This window comes from Equus asinus, chromosome 26 (assembly GCF_041296235.1).
Source record: "Equus asinus isolate D_3611 breed Donkey chromosome 26, EquAss-T2T_v2, whole genome shotgun sequence".
Classification (NCBI taxonomy): domain Eukaryota; kingdom Metazoa; phylum Chordata; class Mammalia; order Perissodactyla; family Equidae; genus Equus; species Equus asinus.
In genome coordinates, this window is record NC_091815.1 from 35,484,612 (window position 1) to 35,496,193 (window position 11,582).

Below are 11,582 nucleotides of genomic sequence, written 5' to 3' on the forward strand. Positions count from 1 at the left end.
AAACAGTGAATCTGTGTGTCCTTACTCTGTTGAGTGGGGAACAGAGATGCCCTGCCTCTGTATTGTTCCTCCAGTCTTGGGGCCCTGAACCAGCTCGTCTTCTCTTACCACCTTCCAGGGTTCTCCTTTGGTTGCCTCTTGCACCATTTGCAGGATTTACGTCAATAGGGGGGAAAAGCAGGCAACAATGTGTTGATGCCATCCTGTTTGGATTCAAGTCTAATCACCAATTTTTAATGTTTTCAACAGACTGGTTGACCCATAGGACCCACCCTGACATTATCGTAAACAGAAGTCTGACCCAACTCTCCCTTCTGGATGTCGGGCAGGAGGAAGTTAGGGGTCAGGCATTCCTTACACCACAGTAGAATCTTCCATTTGTTTATTTAAGGATTACTTTATGAACTTAAGGCATAACGCTTTATCCCTCTCGTGGTTTGGGTGTTGCTGGTGAATTTGGGGCTATTTTTGTTTAAAGTGTTTTTTATAAAAATTAAAATATTACTGTTTGTTTAGCAGAAAGATTATGAGCTCCTGCTTCCCTCCACCTTCTCAACCCAGATATATTTTTGAGCTCATTTAGAAGGATAAGGAGGTGTTAGCCAGATGATGACTTGATGATGGGCCTTCCTGCAGGAGGGAGGAGGTACGTGGATGCACAAAGACAGTGAGAAATGCGTCCTAATGCAGGTCCTTAGAGGACGACTGGAGGGATTGATGGGTAAGCATGTGGTGATGGAGAAGTAGGCAGAATGAGATGAAGAACAACCTAGAAGAGAGGTCAGAAAACCACAGCACTTGAGCTGCCTGCTTTTGTAATAAAATATGGTTGGAACGCAGCCATGTTAATTCATTTGCACATTGTCTATGGCTGCTTTTGGCTACAGACATGGAGTTGCATAAATGCATTGGAGACCACACAGCTTGCAAATCTAAACTATTAGCTATCTGGCCCTTTAGAAGAAAAGTTTCCTGACCCTTAACTTAGAATGTCAAGTTGAGAATCTTATAAATTATTCTTTTGAGCTGAGGAGATAGAGAAGTATTTTGAGTATGGTCAGCTCTGAGCTTTAGGAAATTTCCTAAACGGTATCTGATTGTGCTTATAACAGGACTAGTAGGAGCCAGGCAGGATGGAAAGGGAAGATTCAGGAGTGGAGCGAGATGATGCTAGAGGCCATGTCAGGCAGGGATCCATGAGAGGGCTTTGAGAAGAGAGTGAACTGACATTTTGCTAATGTGGTGTCTGGGAGAGAGCACACCCAGCCTCTGGGTGAAATGTCACTAAGGCTGCTTTGTTCAAGGGAGAAGGAACTAGCATGCACCCAATTCCCACAATGTAAGAGGATTTATTCTGGGTGTTTTCCATATGTACTTTTATTTAATAATCTTCACAGCAACTCTGTGAGGTAAGTCTTCTTACTCCCATTTTACAAAGCAGGAAGCCAAGACATGGAAGGGTAAGATGGCTCACCTGATGTCATAGTCTTAGTAAATAAGAGAGAATGGATTGGATCCCAGGTCTCTCTGGTTGCAAAGCCTAATATAGTTCCAGTACAGCAGGAAACTCACATGCAATAGTTTATAAACCCATTGTCTATGGGGATGTGAAGTCTCCAAGAATCATCCTTTTGGCCCTGCTTCCTGTAGGGGATATGGACGCTCTGGCTGAGCCTGATGCTCCCGTTGGTTCCTCAGTGGGTCCTTTAGGTGTGCTCCTGAGGATTCACCCTGTTAAAGCTGAGGGACGCATAATGCAGCTCCTGCTCCATCTCCAAGGGGGAGGCCGTGCCTGCAGAACTTGTGGGGTCAGTGGGGCTGTCTAACTTAGACTCCTGCTGGTGATCCTGTGTGGAGACCAGAGAAGAGGGTCAGAGCAGTGGAGGGGGAGAGGAGAAGGCTGAGAGGCTTCAATGAAGTGAATTTGATTCCGACATGACATTTATTCTTTCTTTTATCAAACATTTTTAGTACCCGCTTATTCAGTTATCTAACAAATACAGCACTTATTGGTTTCTTTCCAATTCTACTTAACACTCACACAGACCTATGTGGAAAATATTATTATTTGACAGAGAAAGAAGCTCAGTCTCAGAGAGGTTATGTGCTTCCCAAGGTCACACAGCTACTGATCATGGTCTGTCTGAGATTTCATATGTGCTGGGTACTGGATACACGAGAAGGTGTTTATTAAAATCTACTCCTCCTCCTGTGTGTCTCTCCTTTACTCTCACACTACTGTCACACTCACAACTCTTATGACACCAGATGTGTGGGTTTTTTTTCCCCCACAACAGGCAATTCTTTGTGACACCAGTTGGGTGTCTTACAATTGAACTCAGTTCTGACACTATCTACTTTGAGATGGCGTCAGATCCCACAAGCTAAGGGTTCAGTCCCACAAGATTGCCCCCTCCACAGAAGCCAATCTCAAGTCCAAGTTGTCACCTGTGCTTCTGCCCAACCGACTATAAATTGGAGGTTCCCATGGACTCTTCATTGGATTCAATTAATTTGCTATAGTGGTTCAGAGAATTCAGGAAAACAATTTACCTACTTTATGCCAGCTTATTTTAAAAGGGAATGATAGAGGATACAGATGAACACCCAGAGGGAAGAGATGAATAGGGGAAAGTAGGTGGGAAGAGGCTTGGAGCTTCCATATTCTCTCTGAGCGCATCACCCTTTCAGCAACTCCATGTGTTCACCAAATTGGATGCTCCCCAAACCCCATGCTTTTGGGATTTTTATGAAGGCTTCCTCACATAGGCATGATCAATTATTAACCGCATTTCCAGACCCTCTCAAGTCTATGAAGATGGATTCAGAGAACAAAATCCCCATCCAAGAGCTAACCAAGAGTCACCACATTAAAACAAAACATAGTGCTCTCACCCAGGAAGCTCCGGAGGATTTAGGAGTAGAAGCATTTTCTGCTGCAGACTGGGTTCTCAGCTCTAGATTAACGGCAACATTTTCCAAAGAGTCGTTCCACTTCCTCTCCTCCCATTCTCTCCTGAAGTCACTCTGGTCAGGATATCTGCCCCCATCAGGCCTCCAGATCTGCTTTTGTGAAGACCGGCTGTGATATCACTTAGCTAAACTTAAATGGTCATTTCTCAGACACTAGCTTACTGGAATTATTAGCATGTGAAACAAATGAGTACTCTGTCCTCCTTGAAGCTCCATCTCCCCTTGGCCACCAGGACCCAACCCTACACCCTCCTGGTTGTTTATTCTTCTTCAGTGGTCTTCTTACTGTTTCCACCTTATCTCCCTGATTCCAAACGCTGGAGGGTCCCAGGGCTCTGTCTGTGGACCCCTTCTCTTCTTTGTGGTTCCATCCACTGTCAGACCTTGATGTGAAGGACCCCCAAACCTCTGTGTCTCCCACCTGGACCCCTCTCCTGAGCTCGAAAATTTTGCCAACTACTTGTCATCCTCACTTGGGTGTCTCAGAGGTACCTCAAACTTTTATAGTAACTACAATAAAGTTTGATGTCATCTTGAAAATGTACTCATCCTTTAGAGTTGCTAATTTCAGGAATTGACAATTCAATTCTTTAAGTTGCTCAAGGCAACCACATTGGAGTCCTCTTTGGTGTCTATGGACATACACGGACATCTACGATATCTATGGCTATCTGAGGCTATCCATGGACATCTATGGAGTTGTCTTTGGCATATATGAACATCTATGGCTTCTATGAACATCTATATATCTATGGAGTCATATTTGATATCTATGGACATCTATGATATCAATAGACATCTATGACATCTATGGAGTCATCTTTGACATATACGGACTTCTATAGAATCACCTTTGACATCTGTGGACATCTGTGACATCTATGAATATCTATGACATCTATGGAGTTATTGCTGACAACTATGGACATCTATGAGATCTTTGGAGCCATATTTGACATTTATGGACATCTATATCATTTATGCATATCTAAGACTTTGGTTGACATCTATGGAGACATCATTGACAGATATGACACCTATGAGGTACACACAGTGAGCTAACTTTGATCATGGTCCACAAGTACTCTATCACTCCAATAACAATTCCTATTGGCTCCACCTTCAAAATGTATCTAGAATCTAACTTCTGACACCAGATTCATCATTGTTGCCCCAGAGCATTACCGTGGGCCACCTCTAGAAGAGGTGGCAGGCAGACAGAATGCCAGGATACTCACATCACTCACCAGGGAAGCTGATCTGCTGTCATCCACACTCACCACTGTCCTGGGTGCTTTCGTCCTACAGGTCTTCACTCTGATGGGAGACACCAGGGTCTCTGACACATGGTCACTCTTTTGAGGCTGTAGTGAGTGACCAAGGCAGGTCGAGGGTGCGGTGAGCCCAGGATGCTTCATAACTAGACTTTGTAACAAGGTACTCACACTCCAGGATGTCTGGAAGCAGGGCCGGGAACACACTCTTGCCTGGCTCAGGGGCTACCAGCTGGATTCTCACCACCACCATACCCCGACCCTTGATCTGGGCCCTCACAACCCCACCAGGTCCCTCTTGTCCAACTTTTGGCCCACACCCAAACCAGCTCACATGAAGAAGATGAGGCAGAGGCAGAGAGCAAGCAGTGCAGTGACACCAGCTCCCCCGATGGCCCCCAGAAGCACTCCTGTCCTTGTCACCAGTTCCCCTGCAGCTAAGAGAGACTTTGGGTGAACTCCAATCTTGATGAACAGACACATGTCTTCTCTTCTTCAACACATAGTGAAGGGCACACTTCCTCTCTTATCCAGGATTTAGCCAATGGGTCTTCCCACCCGTCATAGGACTTCAGCCTTCTCCAGAAGGACACAGTCCATGTGACACCTCCTGTCCAGTACCCATACTCCTGTCCAACAAACTCCATCTCTTCCATGATGCAAGTTCTTCTCCACTCAGGGTCTCTCTGCGGCAGCCCGTAGACCTGGCTGCAGCAGGACCATGAGGCTCTGGGCCCCATAAGCATTCCAGAGAGAGAGAGAAATACAACATAGAGAGCCCTATGGATGCTGAAAGGTTTTGTCTCTCCTTCCTTCCAGGGAGGGTGTCTGAATCTCCTCTCTTATCCTCCACTGACCCAGACCATGAGGGTCAAAGGTGATCTTTCATATCTCCAGAAGGGGGTGGAACCTGAGAATTCTCAGACCTTCATGTCAGATCCAGACAGCTTTCCTGGCCCTGCCTGGCCATGTGTCCTGGGAACCCAACACCCAGGGTGAGGGATGTGTCTCTGGGCATCACCCGTCAACAGTTTGATGGGCACTGCTGTGAAAGCCCTAGTAGGGCTCACTGTCCAGTGAGGGGACCAGATGCCATTACCCATGGGAATAGAGCATAGGAGGGAGCTGAGCTCCAGAGAGAGGTCAGGATGAGGGCAGGAGACTGGCAATCAAAAAATGGCCCAAAGAGATTTTGAGGGCAATGAAACTACTCTGTATGATACTACAATGATGGATACATGTCAATACACATTTGCCCAAACCTATAGAAGGTAGAACACCACAAGTGAACCCTAATGTCAACTGTAGACTTTGGGTGATAATGACGTGTCCATGTAGATGCACGGGTTGTAACAAACGTACGCTCTGGTGGGCGATGTTGAAATTGTGGAGGCTGTGCATGTATGGGAAAGTGCAGCGGGTATAGGGGAAATCTCTCTAAGTTCCTCTCAATTTTGCTGTGTACCTAAAACCACTCTAAAAAATAAAGTCCAGCAAAAAATTTCCCCAAGGCCTTCAGTGACTGGAGGAAGATAAAGAACGGACTTAGGATGGATAGGGAAGAGATTGTGGGTCATGCAGGCAAAATTGATGTGGGAGAATATAGGAGGATGAGGCCTGAGGGGTCCTCGCATGTCTAACTGCAGCCCCCAACCCCAGCCCCAGCATGTGAGCTCTGAGAGTCCAGCTCTGACCTGACCTGGCAGAGACTCCAACCCAGTCAATGCCCCATGGGAGGTGGCTCCTTCTCACCTGTGCCATCCCCTTGGCAGTCACTGATGGCTGGGTTCTCTGGAGCACCTAGGATGAGAAGAGGGGATTTTCCTTCTCACTGGAGAGGGTTGGGGGAGATAAGCGTGGGCGTCCCCTCACCCTGAAGCCACGAAACTGCAGGAAGGACGGGGCTTGTGTCTTTCTAGGTCCTCTACTCAGCCAGGGCCCCAGGACAAAAGAACTGAGAGTCCACAGCTTGGCCCTCTGCCCCCTACATTCTCAGGGACCCAGCTATCCTAGCCCAGCACTCACAGGTGACGTCGAGCTGGATGGTCCTTTCCACAGTCACACCAGCTGCAGGGAACTGCACCTGACAGGTGAGGTTGGTGCCATGGTCCTGGGGCCGTGGGGTGAGGGTGAGCATAGAGGAGAGGTGGGTCCTAGGACCCAGGGAGGTGAGGGCAGCTGATGTCCAGGAGAAGATGGGGGGTGTGCCCCGCTCACAGGCCCAGGGCACAGAGCAGGTCAGGTTCCTGGGGTGTCCACACTCCAGCGTACCCGGGCTGAGGATGTGGGGCATGTGGGTCAGGGCTGGTGAGGAGATGGGGAGACACGGGGATCAGAAGGGACAGTCCAAGGTGCGGCTCTGAGAGAGGCCTCAGGCTTTCATCCAGCTCCTCCCACTAAGCCCTGAAGGGTACCCCAACCCTTCCCAGAAGAGGGGTCCCATCCCAGCCCTCCCCTGAGACCCCCATGTCCTTCCCCTGTGGTGATTCCTGGATCCCGCTCCTTACCCATCACATGCACGGAGAGGTTAGACTTGTAATTCCATTTTTCCTTTCCTCTCTCCACGCGAAAAAAGTATTTTCTGTTGTCACTCCTCCTGGCATCTCTGATGTCCAGGGAGCAGTTGTAGGTCTGGGGGTCTCCAAGGAGGTGGAATCGGCCCTGAGTCTCCTCTTTCACTTTTCGATCTGGGTTGTTTGTGGCCACAGGAGCATCATGGTATATATTTGCCCCTTCCCAGAACCAGTAGCCGTGAGCTGGGACAGTGTCAGTCAAGGAGTTCCAGGGATAGGTGAAGGTGCAGGGCACAGAGACGCACAGGCCCTCTTGCACAGACACGGATTCTTGCACTAGCAGCTGGAATCTCCCATCCTTAGCCAGGGACCCTGCAGGGAAACGAGGGTCAACTGCAGCCCTATCCCACCCACTCCCTCTCCCCTTGACCCACTCACCTGCCCACAGCAGAGGCAGCAGCAGCAGCAGCTGTAACATCTCTGAGATAGAGGGTTCTGGGCATCAGCTCTGTCTCTGAAAGGAGAATGAGGATGCAAGTAGGAGAGGACGCTGCTGGGGGACCTAGAGGAAGCTGGGGAGGAGCACGCGACCTCAGCCTTTCACAGAAGAGGAACTGCAGGCTGCAGCTTTTTCCTCCTCTGCATAGACATGGTGGACATCCCACAACCAAGAGACCCTGATACCCACCCAGGGGGGAGCAGACAAGGAGCCGACCTAGTGTGCTGCCCTGATCTTGGAACTTCCCTCTAGCCCTGGAGCCTGGACCGAGAACTCTGAGGACACCAGAGGCTTGGGACATTGTGAGTCTAAGCACTTCCCATCTGAGGTCATTTCAGAGCCCTGTTGTCCACACTAGGGAGCTCGTCAGCTCCAGCTGGACCATGGAAGGCCAAGCCTCATCTAGACCTCAACTGGTCAGTCCTGTCAGGTGTAGGATTCTTTAGGGTCTGTATGAGTATCTGGGACAGAGGAAAGAAGGGGGTCCTAAGTGACGTGAAAGTAGCAGCCATTCATTCATTCTTTCATTCATTCCCCAAACACCAAGTGAGCATCTCTGTGTTGGGGAGGCTGGCGACAAGAAGGGAGTTGACTGACCTGGTCCGTGCCTGTGAGATGCTCCCACCCAGTGGCATCACTTCCTCCCCAAACACTCAGTCCTGTTGGGCTTTAGAGCTGCAGCCACTGGTGACTTTGCTGTGTGTCTTGACAGCACGCTGGGTGTTTTCTAAAATATGATTATAGGATTTTTTTTCTTTTTACTTGTATGCTGATTCGTGAAGTTACAATGGCATCTCCAAAATAAAGACCATGCTGCATCTTCGTGTTAAACAAAAGGGAGAACACGTGTTCTAGGAGCCAATGCAGATGAAACTTATTTTCCCTGAATGGTGTCCTTCAGTGTTGTGTGCACTGCAATACATTTTTATAGATTCTCATTATAAGGTTAGCATTTCCTGTGATGGAAAACATCTTCTTTTCATGGTTACATGTGGGTCAGAAGGTATAATATTTCTAGAAAATGTGAGTGGAATCTATAGCTACAAATAATATTTTAGGTTCAACTCACGTGGTTTTGCATCTCACTCTGTTGTATGCATCTGGGAAATCCTTGACATCTGTGACATAATAGCGTTTGTCACCATTGATTTGTAAAATCATTGAAATACATTAGTATCTAGATAACTCTTTCTTCAACCTTACTAACAGAGGGAGATTAGCACCCTCATTTGACACGTAAGGAATTGAGTCCCCAATAAGTGAAATAATACTAGTTCCAGATTATTTAAAAAAATGAGAATGTGGCACATAATGGAAACCCCAATGCGATTGGTTTCACAGTCAAGAAAGGAATACCAGGTTCACGGGTTGGAAGTTTCAGTGAATTCTCATTGTTTTTCTTTAATGAACCTTATAATTTACAAAAAATAAAATGTACTCGCTTGAAACTTACATTTCTATGGATTTTGACAAATGTATACAGCCCTGTTGGACTCCACGATCAAGAGATAGAACGTTTCCACAACCCCAAAATGTTTTCCCACACCTATTTGCAGCTCATCACTCCCACCTCTGCCCCATGTAACCATTGATACACTCTCTATCTTGGGGAATTAATTGTGCCAATTTGAGATTTTCCAAGAAATTTACTCATTTGTGTCTAGATTCTCTCATTCAACATAGTATTTTTGAAATGGATCCAGGTTGTATGTTTCTGTAGTTCACGATGTCGGATGACTAAGTAGTATTCCACTATGTGGATGTACTGTAATCTTTTATATATTCACATATTGACCGACATTTGAGATTTTTGAATTTTGGGGAATAAATATCAAGGAGTAAATCTTTTCATGGACGTATTTTTCTTCTCATGAGTACACACAAGAGGTGGAATTATTGGATCAAAGAGTAGCCACATGTTTAAGTTTAGTAGAAATTTTGGACGTGTTATCCAGAATGGTTTTAACCTTTACACACCTGTCTGTAAAGTGCCAGAATTCTAGCAGCTTCACATGATCGTTAACACTTGGTATTCTCAGGTTTTTCAATTTTAATGATTCTAGTGGGAGTATAGTGCTGTCTCATTGTGGTTTTAATTTTTAATTTATTTTAAATTTAGGTTGAGTTAGATTCATTTTTTTCTCATATACAATTCTGTGAGGTTTGACAGATGCATATCGTTATTTAACCACAACCACAGTCAAGAGACTGAAAAGAGCCATTACCCAAGACGTTCCCTCGTGCTGTCTCTGGGGAGTCAAGTGCTCCCTCCACCCATGACCCCTGAATAGTGCTGATCTGTTCTCCATCCCTCTTGTCTTGCTGTTTACAGAATGTCGTAGAAATGAAAGCAGACAAAATGTAGTCTTCAAAGCCTGGCTTCATTCACCTGGCATAATGCATTTGACGGTTCTTGGGTTATTGGATACATGTATCAATAATTTGTTCTATTTAATTGCTGCCTGGTGTCTCATTGTTTCAACATACCCTGTTTTGTATACACTTACCAGCTGAAGAACATTTGGGCTGTTTCCTGGTTTGGAGTGACTGTGAATAAAGCTGCTATAAACAGTCACATGTAGGTTTTGTGGGAGCATACATTTTTATTTCCCTTGGGTAAATATCTAGGAGTCAGATTACTCAGTCCTACGGTAAGTGTAGCTATAGCTTTGTATGAAATTGCCGAACTGTTCTCCAAAGTGACTGTACCATCGTTGTCCCCACCAGCAATGTGTGAGTTTTGGCAGCTCAGAATTTGGTATTGTCAGAGTTTCTTTTTCTTTGTTTTTTTCTAGTTATTCTAATAGGTGTATATCTCATCCAGGGTTTAATTTGTATTTTCCTAATAACAAATGTTGAGCATGTTTTCATGTGTTTATTTGTTCTCTATTTCTCTTCTTTGGTGAAGTGGCTGATTAAATCTTTGGTTGCTTTTTTAAAATTATCATTATGATAAAATATACATATCAAAACATTACCATTTTAGCCTTTTTAATCCAGTCAGTGGCATTAAGTACATTCACATTGTTGTACAACCATCACCACCATTTAACTCCAGAACTTTTTTCGTCTTCCCAAATTGAAACTTTGTGCCCATTATATGAATAACTCTCTATCTGCCCCCTGCCTACCACCCAGGCTACCACCATTCCATTTTCTGTGTGTCTGTGAATTTGCCTACTCCAGATGCATCATTTAAGTGGAATCCACAGTATTTGTGCTTTTGCGACTGGTTTATTTTACTTAATGTGATGTCTTCAATTCACGTTGCAGCATGTTGCAGAATTTCCTTCCTTTATAAGGCTGAATAATATTCCATGTGTTTTCTACATTTAGTGAATCCATTTTTCTGGTGATGGACCCCTGCTTTGCTTCCACCTTTTTTTCTTTTTTCGAGGAAGATCAGCCCTGAGCTAACATCTGCCAATCCTCATCTTTTTTCTGAGGAAGACTGGCCCTGAGCTAACATCCGTGCCCATCTTCCTCTACTTTCTATGTGGGATGCCTACCACAGCATGGCTTGCCACATGGTGCCATGTCTGCACCCGGGATCCAAACCAGTGAACCCTGGGTCGCCAAAGAGGAATGTGTGCACTTAACCACTGCGCCACCAGGCCAGCCCCCCACCTTTTTGTTATTGTGAATAATGTTGCTAAGAACATAGGTGTACAGATAACTATTCAAGTTCTTGCTTTCGATTCTTTGTGCACACGCCCAGAAGAGAAATTTATGGATCATATGGCAATTTTATCTTTAATCTTTTTATAAGTGCCATTCTGTTATCAAAAGCAGATGCGCCATTTTACAATCTCAAAAGGGAAGCGCAGGAGTACCACTCTCTCCACATCCTCACCAACACTTCTTATTTCTCTTATCTTTCATTTTTTAAACAGTCACCCTAATGGGTGTGAAGGGTACCTCACTGTGTGGTTATAATTTTGCATTTTCCAAGTATTAATAATGTTGATCATGTTTCCAAGGGAATTTTTATATCTTTGAAGAAATGTTGATTCAAATACTTGGCTAATTTTTTTAATTTTAATTGTTATAGCAGTAACATGGGATTATAACATTATATAACTTTCAGATGAACATCATAATATATTTCGGATTCTGTGTAGATTACATCATGTCCACCACCCAAAGACTAATTATAATCCATCACCACACACATGCGCCTAATCACCTCTTTTGACCTCTTCCCTCCTCCATTCCCCTCTGGTAACCACCAATCCAATCTCTGTTGCTATGTGTTTGTTTGTCGTTATTTTTATCTTTTACTTAGAAGGGAGATCATACGGTATTTGACTTTCTCCCTCTGAC

At 45.2% G+C, this 11,582-nt stretch overlaps 1 protein-coding gene across 7 annotated transcripts; it reads right to left on the reverse strand.

Annotated features, from left to right (window-relative positions):
- Positions 1 to 474: 474 nt before the first annotated feature.
- Positions 475 to 7,352, reverse strand: LOC106822339 (myeloid cell surface antigen CD33-like). Of its 7 annotated transcripts, none has more exons than XM_070498813.1 (8): positions 7,199 to 7,352; positions 6,755 to 7,132; positions 6,273 to 6,551; positions 6,000 to 6,047; positions 4,582 to 4,678; positions 4,221 to 4,290; positions 2,896 to 3,063; positions 475 to 1,847 (listed from the first exon to the last, which is right to left on the reverse strand). In XM_070498813.1, the coding sequence occupies exons 1-8, from the start codon at positions 7,236 to 7,238 to the stop codon at positions 1,707 to 1,709; spliced, it is 1,221 nt and encodes a 406-aa protein (XP_070354914.1). In that variant the 5' UTR covers positions 7,239 to 7,352; the 3' UTR covers positions 475 to 1,706. The 7 variants fall into 7 exon arrangements, with proteins under 7 accessions (XP_070354914.1, XP_070354912.1, XP_070354910.1 ...); XM_070498811.1 differs by having other exon boundaries at positions 4,212 to 4,290; XM_070498809.1 differs by having other exon boundaries at positions 2,896 to 3,066; positions 4,212 to 4,290.
- Between the last annotated feature and the right edge of the window lie 4,230 nt (positions 7,353 to 11,582).

What these genes read in the sequence shown, in the direction of transcription:
- LOC106822339 (XM_070498808.1), bottom strand. Translation starts at nt 7,238, where the DNA reads ATGTTACAGCTGCTGCTGCTGCTGCCTCTGCTGTGGGCAG. An exon ending in CATCCAGCTCGACGTCACCT is followed by an intron (nt 6,048 to 6,272) that starts GTGAGTGCTGGG and finishes TTCTCATCCTAG; the next exon opens with GTGCTCCAGAGAACCCAGCC. An exon ending in CAGCTTCCCTGGTGAGTGAT is followed by an intron (nt 3,067 to 4,211) that starts GTGAGTATCCTG and finishes TCTTCACAAAAG; the next exon opens with CAGATCTGGAGGCCTGATGG.